Here is a 17,606-nt window from a genome sequence, read left to right on the forward strand (position 1 = left end):
AGCCTTGCAAGGAGCTTGGGAGAGAGCCTAACCACATTCAGATTCTCCCATACTTCTTTTGGGCTCATGTAACACATCTGGTAATATAAATAAACACCTAAGAATTATTCTGGATTTCTAAAGTCTCTGGCATATTAAATGGAAACATGCATTCTTGTGTATATGCACAGAAGGATTCTTCCACCTTCTGGGGCTGACTGTAGGCTGAAGAGTTCAGCTGTGTCCTAGCTAATTTGAAACCAGAAAGTCTTTCTGAATTCAGGTTTTTTCACGCTAAATTTTGGAAGTGGGGGAATTACTAACTTCCACAGGACAAGACAGCAAAAAACTATTTTTCACACAGGGACTAAGAGCAGGTTTTACCTATTTAAAAGCATAGATAAACATTACCTGAACCCAGAAAGTTAACACTAAAAGCAAAACTTTTTTTCCCCCAGTCAGAGGAAATTAATTCCATCTTCCAGGAAAGCAAGCACTTTATAACTTCTTTAAATCAGCTTGAATACACTTAGTGCTGAAAAGTGTATGTGGCTTTCCTATTATTTCAGCTTGTCCCACTATTACCCAGCCATTTCAAAAACGACTGCTACATTCTGTTGACAACAATTTCAGACACCATAAAGAATTCTAGTTTGCACTGGGAGAAAGGTTACCACTTTCTGATAGCTTAAAACATCTTACACTTGCTATTCAAAACTTGAGGACTCCCACAGGAAAAATAGGGTTTTTACCAGCTTGATTAATACTGACTCAAGTGGCTTGCATGAAGAACAATTACAGATTACCAATCTTTTTCTGCAAGTAGTATGGTGTTGTACCACTTCTCACATATACTTCCAACCTTTTTATATTACTTTGAACCCCTATATGTAATTTTGCAATTGATAAGAACTAGCAGGTTTATTAGAAACAAGCTGAACTGGACTATACACATTATACACCAAATCAGTGGCAGAGAGTATTGAAAGTAAAACATACTAGTTACTGTTACTCTAACTTCCAGGACACATAGCCATGGACATACAAGCTGTCCTTATGTAAGGCTGAATGCTCTATTTCCTGAATGTGGAGCTGCTACCACTGTTATAAGGCCATAAAGGAGGGCATTACCTCTTTATCATCATGCCGCCTGCGGAGAATTTCTTCTGGAGTTTCCATGTAATCAACTGGTGCAAAATGCCTTGGTGATTCTGAATCTACTTCAAAACAACATAAGGAAGTTAAAATACACATGGATTTATGTAGCATAACCAGAAAGGAAAAAAATAGATATTTTTTAAACAATTTGTTTCCATTATGACAGTAAGGATTCTCAATTGCCATTGACCAAATTGCCAATCAGATGTTGAAAATTAATCCATTTTCATTTTTTTCCCTTTTGGGCTGTACATGTCAACAAAGATCCAAGAACAGGGAGAAAATAATGATACAGGAAAGAGTAAAGACATAGAAGGACTTTGTGAAGAAAAAGATTCACTGCCATCAAAGTATGATTTGGCATTTTACTGTTGAGAAAAGTTTAATACACACACACACACACACGCACACACACAACTAGACCTTGAGAAACTACTCCTTAAAGCAAATCATCTGGGTTTGGTTTATAATTCCCATGTGTGTAAATGATACAGGACTAGAAATATCTCATGTTGAGATTCTTGCATCCCCAGAGCTGCTTGAGCAATAAACTGAACCTGATGTGATTAGAAATGCAGCGGAAATCGTTTCTCAGAAGTGCAGCTGTTAACAAGCCCTGAACAAAACTGCTCAGCAAGACACGCAAAAGGACATTAGACACATTAGGGGGAAAAAACCAGAGAGGCGGTGTGAAGGTGGGATGTAAAAATGCAGGGGTTGTGGAAGAAAAGAGGAGGAGAATGGAAGAAAGAAGACAGATAAAGGGACACCGGTAAAGAACACAAAAACCACCTCCTAGGTACGTCCCAAGTTCACTTTGCGGGTTGTTGTTTGTGTCCAGGCTGTGGTAGAGGGCATATGAAACAGGGTTCCCATTGTTTAAGGAGTCAGGAGTGTCAGCCCGGCCCACGAAGCTATCCCGGTTAGATCCCATGGTGGGGAAGTAGCTAAGCCTCTCCACAATGTCAAAGGAGGACAGGCGCCTGGGAGCAAGCGGCCCGCTTCTGGAGCAAGCTGGGTGCTGGGAGTGGTGGCTCTTGTTTCCTACACTCCCCTGCAGCTGTATGGGGTCATCTGGGTTCTCAGGGCTGGGCACTGCCAGGCTGGCCAGGCAGTCTGGGGGCGGAGTTCTGCAGGATTTGTGTTGGAAGGGCTTTTTCAATCGGAATGGGAGTGGGCTCATTAGGTACACATTTCTGGGTAGCATGTGCCTGTCCCCATAGAAATCCCCTTTGGAATCAGGATTCCTGGAGGCCTGCTGCTGTTCATGCCTTCGGATGGTAGTGAACCTGGTGTAGGAAGCTGGGCATGTGCCTTTGCATCTGTTGATTTTATGCTTCTGAGGCCCATTCAGGTTGCTGCTGCTGCTGCCACTGTCATTGGAGGCATTTGAGAGAAGATCTATCTCATCAGTGCAAGCTGAAAGTGCGTCCATAGGGATGACATCACTGACATCCGAAGCTGTGTCCTCCACGTTGCTGCAGGAGTGGGAGGATTTATCTGCAAAGCTGGGAACATCCTTCTCTTCTTGGTGTGCTTTTGACAAATCCAGAAGAATCTCTGCAGAGTATGCAGCACTCAGGCAAATTTTAGACTGAAGAGAAGTGGTGGGTTTGGTTTGCCCAATGGAAAAGTCAAGTGAGGGCATTGATCGGGATCTCTGGATCAGTTGCTCAAAGGCACTGATACGGGAGGAAACGGTGTCTTTGGGGATCTGCTCTGAATCCTCTCGACTAAGGCTGTGCTCCATCCTATCCTTGGCTTCACTCTCAAACTGAGATGCAATATCCTTCACGCTGCAGGAGGAGACTGTGTCCAAATGGATCCTGGACCTGTTGATCTGATGCATGTCTTTATAGAGTGTTGTGAACTCCACCCCACTCTTCCTGGAGGCAGTGAACAGGTAGCCTTTCCTAGAGTTGGTGCCATACTCCTGCAGGCTCATGGTACTGCCAGATTTGATGGCATACTCTTGCTTAGACTTCATCAAGACGTTTTCTATGCTTTCCCCTATGTCTACCATGAAAGCCTTTTTATTATCAAACAAGGCAGTGGAGCTACGAAGGTTTTCGCAGCTTTGAGCTTTCTCATGAGACAGCAAGATACCCGTCTTGTCCTGCACAAGAACAGCTGGAGCTGCTAGTTTGGGTTTGAATTTGGAAGGGAGGATTTCAGTAATGCAGGCTTTGGCAGCTGACAAGGGCTTCTTATGTTTACATGCGTGACCTAACATACCGGTATGACTAGTGCTAAAGGTTCGGCTATTAACTGAAGAGGGTGCAGTCATATGAGCATTCCCACCTTTACGATCCACTGGTAAGCATGCAGAATAAAATAAATACAACCTGTTAGCTTAAGTGCTAGAAAGCTATTGAGAAAGGAGAAAGAACATGCTTGGATTTCATAAAATGCACCTTAAAGAAACAAAATTCCAAAACAAAGAAAAGCAGGAAGAAACTGCAAAACAAGCCACGCTTACAGGAATAGGTGAGTGCTGCTAATGTTTCTAAAATGAGAGGCTTGGCAAGAAGCAAATCTGGAGCACTTTTAAGATACCCTCCTAAAAAGTGCTAAGCATCGTGAGCTTCCAGGGAAGCTGTGGCACCATGGAAAAAGCTAGGTGGACTCTGGGCAGGATCAGGGTGTCAGCAAGAATGCAGAGACACTAACATTGCAAAAATGGCTTAATACCAAGCCTGCAATCACACCTACTATGGTCTCACCACAGTGCCTGCCAAACAGTTTATTCCTGGGAGGGAGAAAACAGTCAGAGGCTGACTGTGCTAGCACAAGTGCACCACATCAGCTGACCTTGCCCAAGAGATGCCTGCTTAGAGATTTCCCATACTAGGAATAAGCTGAGTGTCCTTCAGACAATGTGGTTGGCCAGAGGTGCTTTAAAATTCAAGAGGTTAGATCAGGACTTATTTTTTTTTTATAGGATTCAGTTTGGTTTCAGCTTAGACTGCAGTTTTTAGGTCTATTTCTGATTTAAGTTCAAATTCAAATGTCAAAATAACCATTCAGGTCCAATTGCAGTTTGGGGAACTGTTTGAACAGATTTTTTTGTTCAGATCCAATTTGATTCCCTGCCCTACAGGCCTGAAATGCTGAAAAACAGCTGGAAGATGGAGACAGAGAGACCTTTTTGGTATGATGTACTATTTTTAGGGAGAGCAGTTCAGAAACCCAGTACATTCCTTCTCCAGTCCTCTCCTCATCTCAAGCCATTTTTAGGTTGAAATTGGCTCTGAGATACATTCCCCAGTACAATTCCCTGATGGGAATCATGCTCTTCCTTGTCTCTTTTTGAGAGTCTGCAAAAAGGGGAGGGAAGAGGAGGACACTGATCTCTTCTGGCTCACATTCCTGGAGCCTGCAGGGCTAGTTCAGCCAGCAATTGCTGGTTCAGTGTTAGCAAGTTCAGTGTCAGTGCATTCTCTGCACACTTCTGGCAGGCAGGAGGCTGTGGAGCACAGGGCACCAGCTACACCAGGGTAGCCAGGCCAGCAGACTGGTGTGGCCTGCTGAGATACTGCTGTGGGAAGAACAGAAAAGGCAGGGAAGGGCTCTAAAATGGCAAGAAGTGGGAGCAGATGGATAGCAAGGCCAGCCTAAGCAGCCTTGAAGAAGAACATGAGGGTGTGGGCTGTGGCTGAGGTGCTGAATGGAGGGAGCTGGTCTCTCTAGAGAAGAGGAACCTGTATCAGTTAAAGGTATCATTAAAAATATTGGCCATTGTGGTCTGAGAGAAAAAAGGAGGGAACACTGGGGATGGCAAAGAGGAAGGACAGCATAAATCTCAAGTGGCTTGAGTAGGACTCTAAACCTTGCAGCAGTTTGCCCATATCACCTGGCTTTTGACAGAGAACAGAGAAGAGAACGGTGTTCTAACCACCCACCTTTTGTGGAAGCAGAGCTCGAAGGTCGCTTGAGACCACTCAGCCCCTGGAATGGGATATCTCCACCTTCCAGCACACTCTTGTAAATCTGCCTTTCATTCTCCAAGGCAGCAGGGTCCCCCAGAGGTAGCTCTGACTCCCTCTTCACTGCATGGTAGTTGGGTGAATAAGTGGAGCTGGAATACACAAAAAAAGGGAGAGGGACACCAGGAGGTCACACCTGTTTGCTGAGAGCTTCAGTAAAGTAAGAGAAAGCCACACTTGTGAACGCAGAATAGACTGTGTATGAAGAACTGATGCTGATGAAGGGGTTATGCAATAGTGTTCTGCACTGCTGTAGTGCACAACAGTGTCGGCACTACCAAAGTATCCTCCACTTGAGGGAACTCTCCAGTCTTAATCCCCCCGGAAACGAGCAGCAGGAAAGCACTGCTCTATTTTACAGATGAGATAACAGTCCCAGAGCTGACGTAAGATTTCTTTGCAGACACAATGAAATTCATTGGCTAGCTGGAAGTACACCAAACCTTCCAGCTCTCTCTCCTTAAACACTAGCCATGCCTGTCCCATGCTTACAAAGCACAGCTGCTCAGGAGTTCATCTCACCCAGTTCAGCCTCCCAGTCCACACTATTGCTCAAGATTCCCTGAGCAACTTCTGAAGCCCATTGGTGAGGGACTGTGCAGAGAAACAATAGTAAAGGGCTATAGATTCTATACTGTTTTAATTGCCAGAGAAATTCCCAAATGCACACACAGAAGCCAGAGGCTTCTACTACAGGGAATAAAAAATCCTGCACTCTAGATCTACCATGCATATATATAAACAGAATGCTAAAATTAGTACAGTTTTAATTTCTTAGGTTTTTAAAGACTGGAAATTTATTGCAAATCCCTTTTCTAGTCATGAACCTAAGCACAAGTATGCTCAGACATCTGATTTCTAGATTTCCCTGTTTTATCTCTAAAAGAAAAACTGACAATGCCATGATATAAATGGCCTTTCCATTTATTACTAAGCAATTAGGCAGACTGTTTTCTTAAAAGGTAAGCTAATCTGATACCGGTTCTCATGCTTAACCAGGTTCTTCAGAATAAGATGGAGTCTTACACAAAGCTATTCTGGGGCCAAAGCACGACTGCTTCAAAATTTGAAAAAAATGAAAATACACAGATTTTCCAATTAATAGAAATACTTGACATTCTGAGGTACAAGAGTGATTCAAATTTATGAGAATTTGGAAATGTTTTTTGTTAAATCTGTTTGCTGTGGATAAATTTGTACATGTATCTGTTTATTTTGGATAGTACTGTAGGCTGTACTTCTAGGGTAAAGAGAAAGCTTTAAACATATCAGAGGACTGGCTATGGAGGTGGAATTACACAATGTCTGGATCACAAAGATGACTTTAGTTTCCGGACAAGGAAAGCCAAGTCATATGCAGTCCCACAGATTACTTTCTGGAGAAAAAGCTCATGAAAAGTACCACAAAAGAGAAAAGGAATACCGTCAGTTTTTCAACCTAGACAATGTTCACACAGACCCATAGCTACAAAGCTATTGTTTATCAAGGTTATCTCTTGGATAAAGAGTGCATCTCTTTGTCAGCTACCTGAGGAAACCCAGCCAGTTGCTGCAGGGAATAAATGACTGCCCTGAGATTAGTTGCTACACTAGTTGTTAAAAACCAAAGGGTTAAAACAATCCTCATTTGAGACTAAACCTGGGGGAGATAGAGGAGGCATTTGGCAGAATCTCTTTACTAGCTGCTCCATTATTCAGGCCAGCAAGCAGTACTATATTAGAGCCAAAGCAGCCTGCAACATCAGGTGAATGAAGGGAGAGCAACACTGCCAAAAAAACCCTCAAAACAATAAACTCCAGCTATCTCTTCTCTCTGCTCTCTAATGGCAGGGCAAGGAAGAATGTGCAACTCCACTGGACCTCACTCATGTCCCATTCCCAGCATACTCAGCTTGTTTCCTCTCCAATGGCATTCCTGAATGCTTTGTGTGGTACAGATAGTGCTGCCATGAGCAGAAACCTTACAAGTTGCTTGCAAATATAAGATATTTATGCTAATCTGAGATTTCAATTTATTTTATTGCTCTCTTCCCACCAAAACAAAACAGTTGCAGCAGTTGTGTGGATTTCCCAGCAGAATGAACACAGACAGAAGGAGACTCTGTTGAGAGAAGTACAGGAGACCTCTAAGGCACCCAGAGGGGCAGTGAACACACATGGTATTAATGGACATCTGGAGGAGAACCTGCCTTTTTAAACAAACCATCCTCATAAAGGGGATCACTGTGCCTACGGACATCAGGTATTCAGTACAATTATAAGGAGCAGCAGGCTCACAGTAGGGGCTGGCTCTGTGGCTCAAATAATTCAGGATGGCTCAAGTAACTCAACATAGCTCAGCATCTTGCTCTGGATTTTGTGTGTGTGTGTTCTCTTCTAAAACAAATCAAGTCCATGTACAACTCATTTACACAGAATATACTGTTCGTTACATATTCCACTGAAAAAGTAGTGCCCAACAGATCTTTGAGAAATATTGTTACCCCTAGCACTGTTCCCTTCCTGTAGGATGGAAAATTACTGCCTTTCATCAACTGCATCCATCTGATCTGGGGCATGTTACATGGAATACCTAGCAGCAGCTAATCTATCACACGTGTAACAAACAATTTTTGTGTATTCCAACAGTAACGTTACTTGCATGAAGATACAGTAGATTTGCAAAATTCATCAGATGAAGTTAAAGGTCTGTTGTTTTTTTAAAGCCACTGCCAAGCACAATCAGCAAATCTTATTTAGACTCATGGAATCACTTCAAAACTCATACTGGATCAAAAAGCAGACAATGTACCAGGACTCACCTGAAGCACACATTAATTCTTATGATACATGTATTTGTCTATATCCATACCCCCAAAAAGCCAAAGCATTTCCAATGCCCAACACCCTATCTGACATGACCTCAGATTGTAAAAGAGACATTAACAAGCAAATGAAAAACTTACTAGGAAGAATGGTCTGTGGAAGTTTCCAGAGGAGCAGCACCTCCTGTATTCTGCAAAAGTCCAAACAATAGAGTCATTGATATGCACTTACACGTGAGGAGAAAGAAAAGGCTTGCTTAAGTAATTTTCCATCTATTGCTTCAATATTAGCCTATAGGAGACATTGAGGTTTAAATCTAAATGCAATTTAAGCTGTCAATGTCTTTGCAGAAAAGCAACAATTTTCGTGAGTTCCTTCAGGGCAGTGACAGGTTTTTAGCACAGCCGATGCCTTTTCGCAGTGCCTATTCTTTTGTCTGCAAATGAGTCATTGTGAATAAAGCCAAAAGCAAGAAGAGATAACCAGCTGGGCCATGACCAGGAGACACATGCTCATAATTATTTCCCCAAGCTTTCCCCCAACCGGTCACTGCCCGCCTTTGCTTTAAAGGTGTATTACATTTCTGCAGCACAATACATTCCTCAGCGTTCAAAAAATATCAAAGCTCTAAAAAGAAAAGCGACGTTTCAGTTCGGTTTCCTTACTTAAGAGAAGCAATGCCAGCTGCACAGGTTCAATAGCAAAAGCCAGTTCTTAGCCGCTTGCTTTAAATCCATCTAACACTTCTTAGACACGTTATTTAAAAATTGAAGGCAATTTTAGAAGCAATTCTCTATTTCATATCCCCCCCATCTATGTGAGGATTTCTATCTAGGAAGAAAAATCAAATATTGGGTTTGAAAAATGCAGCTTTTCCAAGTCCTGGTGAAATGCCGCAGCTTCAAAAAAAATCAGCAACAGAGAAAAAAAAGCAAAAATGGCGTGTTACCAATTAATGTATCATTTCATGGTTCAAGTCCTGCATACCCTCGAAGCAGCAGCAGCAGCTGACCTGCCCTAGAAGGCCAAGGCAAGGTGCAGCATAAGGAAAATTGTGTAAAATCTCTCCGGAATATCCAAAATCTTGGGTAGGCGTGAGCTCCAAGCAGAGAGCGGGGTTTGTATGAAGGGAGAGTAGATGGCAACACGCTTGAAAGGCACGAGATGATGACGTGACACGCCAACCAAGAATTTTAAGCTGATTGCTGCTGCTGCCTATTCATGTGAAAAATAGAGAGGGTTTTTTTTGCAGACACTGAACTCTAAACCTGAAACGGGGACTGGGATGGGGGTGGGGGCAGCTGAATGCGAACGTGGTGGTGGGGTGAGACAGGAAATCACTGTATCTGAAATGGATTTCAAGCTGGATTCTCAGCATCACATTCTATTATTTCTGACAGCGACACAGCAAGCCATGCAGTCAGAACGCTCAGAACCATTATTTATCCCAACCTCATTTAATAATCATCCAGCAGTGAATAGATTAGAGCAGAGTTTGGAAACGGGGATTGGCAGCATGAAAAGAATAGGAAATACCTTCTGTGGCTTTTTATGTGGTGCTTTATAAAGCTTCTCCATTTTTTCTAAATCTGCCTCTAACTCAGTCTGGTAGAGGTAGAGATCTTTTTCTAGATCACTCTGGTTAAAGAAGGAGAAGAAGAATGGGAAAACAATGCTTAGGGTTAGGGGAAACCAAAGGAATGTTAATTTTGAAAAAAAAAAAGAGAGCCTTTTTAATCGAAAAAAGAGGAAGGTGGCTTGGAATACACAGAAAATCACTAGCAATTAATCATGTTTCAATCATCATAGAGGAAATAGTTTAAGGCAATTAACATTAAAATCAAGAGATGCACAGGCCTGCTAGAATCTATTTCTACAAACCATAAAGTTATAAAACCCACCTGTAAAGGAAAACAAAAAGATACTGTAATAATATGCAATATGCTGTTAGTATAATTATCATTGCAAGTCAAGATAGCAAAACAACCACTCTAAATTATGGCTGATTATGATTTAAGAATTGTTTATTAAATCAATTTACTAGCTACTTAATTGTTAGGCTAATGAGTTCAAGCCCAATTAAAAAAAAATCACTCACAAGCACACAAAACCCAAGCAATGCTACAAGGAAAAAAAAAAAAGAAAACCACATACACACATATATATACGCGCTAGATGCTGTAGTGCAACGTACGTGAGACACAATTACCTTTCTATCCTCTCTAGTAAGGATAGAGCAATCTCCAGGAGTATAATCCCAAATCTTTTTTGGAGGCTGATGGAAAGCAGAGGAAGGAAATGAGGAAATGAAGATAAGGAAAGACATCACAGAGAATATGGAAATTGGATTAGAACAGAGGGGTAATACAATAGGGAATTTGCATCAACACTGAAAAGAAATTATAAAATAACAACAAACCACAACAGAGAAAGAGAGAGAGAAAGAGGGATAAATCTGCTATAGCATAAATATCAAGAAATCATAGGGGGCAAAAGGGAACATACATGCAGTGTGCAAGGGGCTGTTTCCAGTAATGTTTTTGGAAATTTTTTTGCAAGGTGCTCTAAGGGATTTTGGACTCTCTAGAGGGTGCCCACAGCTGTTGGTTAAAGCATTCTTAACAAAAAAACAAAACAAAATGGGAGGGAAAACCACACAGTCATAAAAAGCATTTGTTTTGCTCATTCTTCTTTTACAAAAAAAAAAGGGTAAACCAAGGGCCTTTGATAAAGAAAAAGGGAAAATCTTTCTCACTTCCACCAGCGTATGAATACATACCATGTGAACAAATGGCTGATTTTCCCGGGGTGGCATTGTGGGGCAATGAGAATGCAGAGTTATTTTTTATTTCACTGGTTTGGCGGTTTGTTTGTGGGGATTTTTGGTGGACAGAGTGGGACACAAGAAAATTTGGGAACTAGTTATTTAAAATTCATCCTCCAGCTGAAAGTGCCAATTTCAAAATGGACTTTTTTCCTGTTTGGATGAACGTGTACGTATCAGGCAGGATTATTCAGAGTAATAGACTCCCACGACTGGAGTGAGCAAAGCTACAAAAACCATGTTCTTTGGGCCATGGCAATGAAGCTCAGAAAAGGCTTTGCCAGCTATAAATTCAGAGATGGCATTTTGAATTCAGGTGCCTGACACTGACATCCTATATATGGAGTTGCACATTCAGGTGCTGGCACAGCTCTTGGGGAGCATGGCTGCATGGTCTTGTAACTGAAGCAAGTTCCAGGCAAGCCTTATAAGAGAGTAGCACTTAACAAAAGTGCCCTGAGCAAGGTGGGGAACTTGTCACCAGAACAGATGGTCTGCTGAACACGAGACAGATTGCCCTGAGATACCCTCTTCTGGAATAAGGCTGCATGATTAAAAGCACAAAGCCACACTTCCAAAGAACAGGTATACCCCTACATGTAGAAAGGAAAAAGGGCATAAATGCTCTTCTTTCTTTAACACATTTTCCATTAACTCACACTAACTCAAAGGACCACAGAGATGACAAACCTTCACTCATTGCAAAAGCAGATGGCTATTAATTACATGGCAGCAAAGACAAACAGGTTTCTTCTCACCGTAGAAACCTTAAACCATGACAAGTTGTGAGGAGTTAAATCCTTATATTGACAACACTTACAAGCCTCGGTGAGGTGAGATTTATTACTTTTACTGCCTAAACATTAGAAGGTCTCATCTCAAACACTGCTGAAACTTCTTGAGCATAGGATGGAAGAGCCATAGCTATAAAACACAGTTTTCTACGAAATACTGGACTACTCAACTATTGTACATCCTTGCTTTTCGGCAAAACTTACGCTATTTTTATGATGTGATCAGACTGAGGACACAACTCCAGGGTAAGTGCATTCTGTGCAAAGAAACTTTGCCACTTCTGCCAGAACAAAGACTAGATGTAAAGGAAACATGCTCTCTAGTGTCCATCTGCAGTTGCCTTTGAAGACAGTACTGAACCTTAAAACATACTTCTGTTATACACACATGGAATCTCAACAGCACTCAAAAACTGTGTGCATGGGCATCTGACTACTGACCTCAAGGAGAAAGTAGAAATGACAAACTACCGCTATGTCTGAATACATGTGAGAGGCTGATACTGACCCTCTGGTGTAGTAAAAGCAGCTTATTAAATAGTATTTAATAACTTAGTTAGTAGTTTAATCAGCAAGAACCAGGCCATAAAATGCTTTAAAGTCACATTTTTTCCCAGTAGCCACGTGTTCCCTCCATCTAAATGTTCTTTGTTCTCTTGAATAATTAAGCTTTAGTTCATTTTTTACCAGAGGGGAAATCAGGGCTTTTTTTTTTTTTTTTTTTCTCTCCACACATAGCAACACAGCTCCATTTGAAAAAAAAGAACACTGTTCTCAGACTCCTTTGGTCTTAGGGAAGGGCAAGGGCTATTCAACACAGGCTAATGTCTTCCATTTTATGCAATGGACAGCTACATGCATAAGGAAATAAGCAGGAAACAAGGTCATGATCTGTTTGTGGAGAGCTGGAAATTACTGACCTACAGTTTACAAGCCAGGGACAGGAATAAATAATTCTCCTTGACTTAAAGCCACCTATCAGACATCCTAGATCTTGTTAGGCAGAAGAAGAATAAGGGCTTTGAATAAGGACTTTTAAGAATGAGAGCTGCAGTTTGAACTATGGTGTGTAAAACATATTACCTTGTTGATACATAGTGCTGGAAGGTGGGGAATGTTTGTAAAGGGCTTCAAAACATTAAAAGTGGCCACAGAACAGCTGCTTTATGTTAGTACCAGGATGACATTATGTACAATCACATCTTTAAATGAGTAAGGCAGCTGTTTCAGATTTAGGGCCTAGGAAAGAGATGTGACAATCATAAAAAAAAAAAAAATTAAAAAAAAGGCAGGTTGACTTCATTCGTCATTGCAACTATCAAACTTACCGGTTTCCCAAACTCCAATTCCGAAAAGAATTTATACCAAGGTTCATTCTTTAAATCTATCTCTTCTGGGCTTATATCCCGAGTCTAAAGGAATTGGTGATAGGGGAATGGAAGAAAGAGAAGGATAACATTATGCAAAGAATACACAGAAAGGGACTGTTAGAGATGCAGATCCCATGGCTTCCATTCGAAAATGATACTTAGCCTTATAATTTGGAATTTCTATAGCATGTTTCTCATAAAGGCCATGTTTGCTTTTCAAACATCAGTTAAGCCAAATAGCATCGCTGTGAGCAACATGAATATCAATGAATTGCATTTTACAAAGTGTGGAGACCCACACAGAGAGGGACAGGTTTTGCAGCTTGCTCAGAGTCACAGGGAGACTCAATGGAAGAGCTGAGAGTCAAGCAGTCCCACAGTACTCCTGTCAGACTTTTATCAATTCCAAAGCTGCATGTACTTTATATTCCTTTTTAATCTTCATTTGGTTAAAAAAAAGACTCAGCAAGGCCTGAATCAAATACTGCATCTTTAACAGCACATGAACATGTGAGAAACCCTGTTCTACACACTGCAAACAGAGTGGAAGGTGGTTTTCTAAATCATACGAAACACATGTCAGAGAGAGTGCATCTTCAAAGATCTCTGAAAGAATGGACAGAGTGACAATATTACATGTTTCTTCACAAATAAATGTTAGAGTATCAGACAAAACTACAATGAAGGAAAATCAGACAGGACAGAAAACAGTACAGCTGAAAAGTAAATTCCCTTTCATTCAGACCATCTGCCTTAATGAAATGAAAAAATTGAAATAGTTGTAGCTGTTTGAAAACACTGTTGGTGAGGTAAGAGCATAAAAGGGCCATTGTTAAAGCTTCTGAGGTACTACTCCACAAAAGATATCTCCCTAATTCTTGCATTTCAGTATACCCAGTTTTAGATAGAGTGGATCTCACTGCATTAAAAATATGAACACATTATGTCTGCTGTGCCAGTATGATCCCAAGTGCTCCATCAAAGGAAGAAGGAGCCACACAGATGCACAGTAGCCTCATGGAAATCATTTTATGATGGGGTTACTAAGGCAGTTGACAACAGTGCTGGACTTGGATGTCCCCGATTCTGCCATAGCCATTAGCATTCCAAAAAAAAAAAAAGCTCTACCAAAAGACCTCAGGATTAATGCTGAATGAGAGGCAATGCAAGATAAACAGTTATATCATGTTCAAGGCCTGATGGCCTGGAAAATGATTTGGCTATTTCTTAAAGGCACAAAGGAATCAATACATGTATTTTTTATTTACTGCACTCCAACTAAAAGCACTCATCTCATATAACTGCATTTACATTAAAACAAAGCCCTCTGATGTCAACAGGAGGCTATTTATTGCTCTGAAATGGTTTTGGGTTGGGATTCTGATAGTCACAGCTGTGAGTGTGATTACCAAGAGATATTCACAAATCTCCTGCACCTCCCAGAAAGATCCAGTCACTAACCACTATAGCACTGTTATAATTAACGAGACTGATGGAGATGGTGAAGCTACTATCCCAAGGCCTTCCTTCTTCTCTGGTCTATAGCTTCAAATTAAAGCTCGTAAAAAAACATTGGAAGCAACACAGCTATCAGTTTCATCTTGGTTTTGATGAGCTCTGTATGTACATTTTTTTTCAATTTTGATGGTGGTTCTGCTTGTGGATTTTAGACTCTGATTCCACAGTTCAGTTCAGTACCTGATGAAGTTTGAACATGTAAACAGTGCCACTGGTGATGACAGACCTTTTGCAAATGCTTAAGTATACAGATGAAGCTGGCCTTTTGCCACAAGTTTTAATCTTGTCTGTTTACCGTGAGACAAAATTGATGTTAGGTCAGCAGAAATCTGGCTCCAGGACGGACTGCAGGAATGGAGGTGTCATACCACGTTCAAACCACTCCTCACTGGCACTTCTCTAATGGGCTGAGCCAACACCCAGTGGTATCAAGAGGGAGTCATCCACTGCCCATTGCAATAGGCACTAGGATCACACTCCCATCAGGAACAACTTTGTTGAAGACAATGAAGGGACACGGGTGTGAAAAGAAGTTGGTTGCAGAATCTTCAAAAAGTGGTGGACCTTGATTACACTTGAAGGAAAAAAGAAAACCCACCGAAATACTAAGGAGAGGCATCAGGTCCCACATCAGACTTGATCCTTACATTTCTATTGATTTAAATTGCTATCCACTCTTGTGTAAAATTCTTGGCAGGTTTTTCAGGAGCATTCCCTTATCTACTCCATGCATGGATCAATGTCTGAACTGTTAAGGTACAAAGACCAGTTTACATTTGGAAATGCATGCAATTAGCACTTCAAATTGAATCCTTGAAATTAATGCCTTTATAGAACAATTATATCTTTATGTGCTATCTTTTTACACTACTAACATCATCCAGTACTTCCTAGCAGTTACAGTGTCACACTTGCACTATGGAAGGACATCTTCAGTGGTGATTTATACAAGACTGGCTGACGAGGTTAGCATCATCTCTCTGCCTGTCCCTTGTCAAGGCTGAAGAAAGAGACTTTTGTTTGTACCTACCTGTCATAATTTACAGCACTGCTTACTAATTCAGACTGAAATTGATAACAGCTCACTTAATATGCCAGGTTACATTCTACCACAGTTGGAGAGCTCACATTAAGTCCTGTCACCGCCACAGAAGTGGTGAGATCCAGCAGAGGAAAAAAGCACCCCAGGGAAGATGGCCATATCCTAATGCACCTCAGAAGCATCCATTGAGGCACGCTAGAGGCACTCTAAAAACTATTTAAGTGTTTAAAGCATCAGAGGAACGTAGAAACTGAATCTGCCTTCTCTGTTGCATAATGCCCTCAACCCTCCTGCATCAGCTAATGCTGTGCCCTAGAAAAAGTACAGCTGGCAAAACAGCTGCTGTACAGGTCACAGTGTCAAACATGGATTAAAAACTAGGGTTAGTGATCCATACTTAACATGGAAAACAACACGTCCAAAAGGAAAGAGGCCTCTCAATCCACCTGGATCTTGCTTTAGAGAGAACAAAAATGTTAGGAAGTTATGCAGAACAGTTTTCAAAAAACATCACACGAGCACTGCAATATAGGCATAAGGAATCCCATCCAAGTAGAACCACACAAGCATTAAGAGAGTATTTCATAATTGCAGGATAAAGCCACAAACTAGGATAAATCAAACATTACCATCTTTTCGTTGTTCAGAACAGAGGACTTCCCTGGCTGATAGTCATAAATGCTCCTGGGTTCTGCACGGTATTTTCTGGTGTCCACCTTCTTGTCTGGAGGCTCCCAGTCAGTCCTGGGGAAAGAAAGATCAATTAACTCAAAATACTGTGGTTTCTGTGGAGGTAATCACTCCATTTTGACAGATGCTTTATTCCATTAATTATGATTTAATCAGGGTACTTTTTTAACCTAGGAAAGAAGACTACTACAAGTGGAACTGGTCAGATAGGGCTCCCGACATGCATTTGTTTATCTATTCCAGGCAGAGTTGGATACAGCTCAGCTACAGAAACAATGGGAGCAGAGGGGGGTTACTCCAAGAACTTTCAGTAAACTTCCAGACTTTTAAATCTTTCCCCATTGGAAACAGCTTAATGGGCTTGATGGGTTTCAACTAAGTGCACAAATATAAACATGTCCAAGCTTTGAGCAGAACTCAGATTAAATTCCCTTTGCTGAACTTTTGCCTTTTAGTCACATCACTGATTACCTGACTACCACTGCTTTGGATTCTGAGAGCACTCTGGATTCCAAGAAGTTTTTTCTAGAGACTTTAATTAATTATCTCAGGGTGCTCTGCATTTTAATATGGCTAAGAACAGTCCACTGACTATCCAAACCACGATAACCTTGTGCAGTGCCTATACCAACACAGTTCAAACAACAACAGTCACAAGCATTCAGGGTCCATATCCTGCAAGGTCCTGCTGGTCTGAAAATTTATATAATCAAACACCTAATGTAGAATGACAAATGCTCTTTAAAAAGCTGAGAAGTCAGTCCTTTTAATACGATAAACTAATTCTGATTTTGCTCTTGGAACGTTGTCTTTGATGGGCAATATGTATGTGGATTAATCTCACCCAGAATTCACCAAATAAAAGTGAGGCATCTAGCCAAAACTGCTGCTCCAGGTTTTCTCCCCCTTACCCTTCTGATCTGATTAGGACAGAAACAAGCCACTGAGCTGCCTAAAAGCTCTCCACTGGCTGAGGAGAGACAGAGACAACCAATACAATTTTTTTCTTTCTAAAGTAAGGCAAGATGACAGCCAAAATGATTGGCATACCAACAATGTACAAATTCCAACAAGGATGATATTTCCTGTCCAGACTAACTTGCTTAAGACTCCAACCACAGAGAAAATTCTGGTGAAGCACTGGTTCACCACTAGATAATAGGAAGCATTAATTATGGTAATCCTTTCACTTGCAAGAGTTTTCTCAGAGGGAAAATACGCTATGCCTTCAATTCCTGCATAAGGAAGACACTTTCTATCAGTAACCTTCATCTCCTGATCCAGTGACCTGAGATACTCACTAAAGCAGCAATGTCAAATTACAGCTTTGCTCATTTGAGGCAACAAGTGAAAAAACACTAACAGCATGTAGAAGGTAGTAAAGGAGGGAGGAACAGTTCAAGAGTTGGGAATATTCAGCACGACGTAAAATATTCTTCA

General features: G+C 41.2%; 1 protein-coding gene across 33 annotated transcripts in view; it reads right to left on the reverse strand.

Annotated features, from left to right (window-relative positions):
• Positions 1-17,606, reverse strand: part of SORBS1 (sorbin and SH3 domain containing 1) — a 121,530-nt gene that overhangs the window by 19,766 nt on the left and 84,158 nt on the right. For 20 of the 33 annotated variants that reach the window (XM_042779499.1, XM_042779502.1, XM_042779500.1 and 17 more), the window contains 9 exons: positions 16,106-16,220; positions 12,875-12,958; positions 10,708-10,722; positions 10,138-10,203; positions 9,465-9,566; positions 8,069-8,118; positions 5,040-5,215; positions 1,930-3,450; positions 1,111-1,196 (listed from right to left, as the gene is read on the reverse strand). In XM_042779499.1, coding sequence (XP_042635433.1) covers positions 1,111-1,196; positions 1,930-3,450; positions 5,040-5,215; positions 8,069-8,118; positions 9,465-9,566; positions 10,138-10,203; positions 10,708-10,722; positions 12,875-12,958; positions 16,106-16,220 — 2,215 coding nt within the window. The remainder of the gene's footprint in view (positions 1-1,110; positions 1,197-1,929; positions 3,451-5,039; positions 5,216-8,068; positions 8,119-9,464; positions 9,567-10,137; positions 10,204-10,707; positions 10,723-12,874; positions 12,959-16,105; positions 16,221-17,606) is intronic. The other 13 variants (XM_033065711.2, XM_042779511.1, XM_033065712.2 and 10 more) reach the window with 9 other exon arrangements.

Source organism: Catharus ustulatus, chromosome 8, assembly GCF_009819885.2.
Source record: "Catharus ustulatus isolate bCatUst1 chromosome 8, bCatUst1.pri.v2, whole genome shotgun sequence".
Taxonomy (NCBI): Eukaryota; Metazoa; Chordata; class Aves; order Passeriformes; family Turdidae; genus Catharus; species Catharus ustulatus.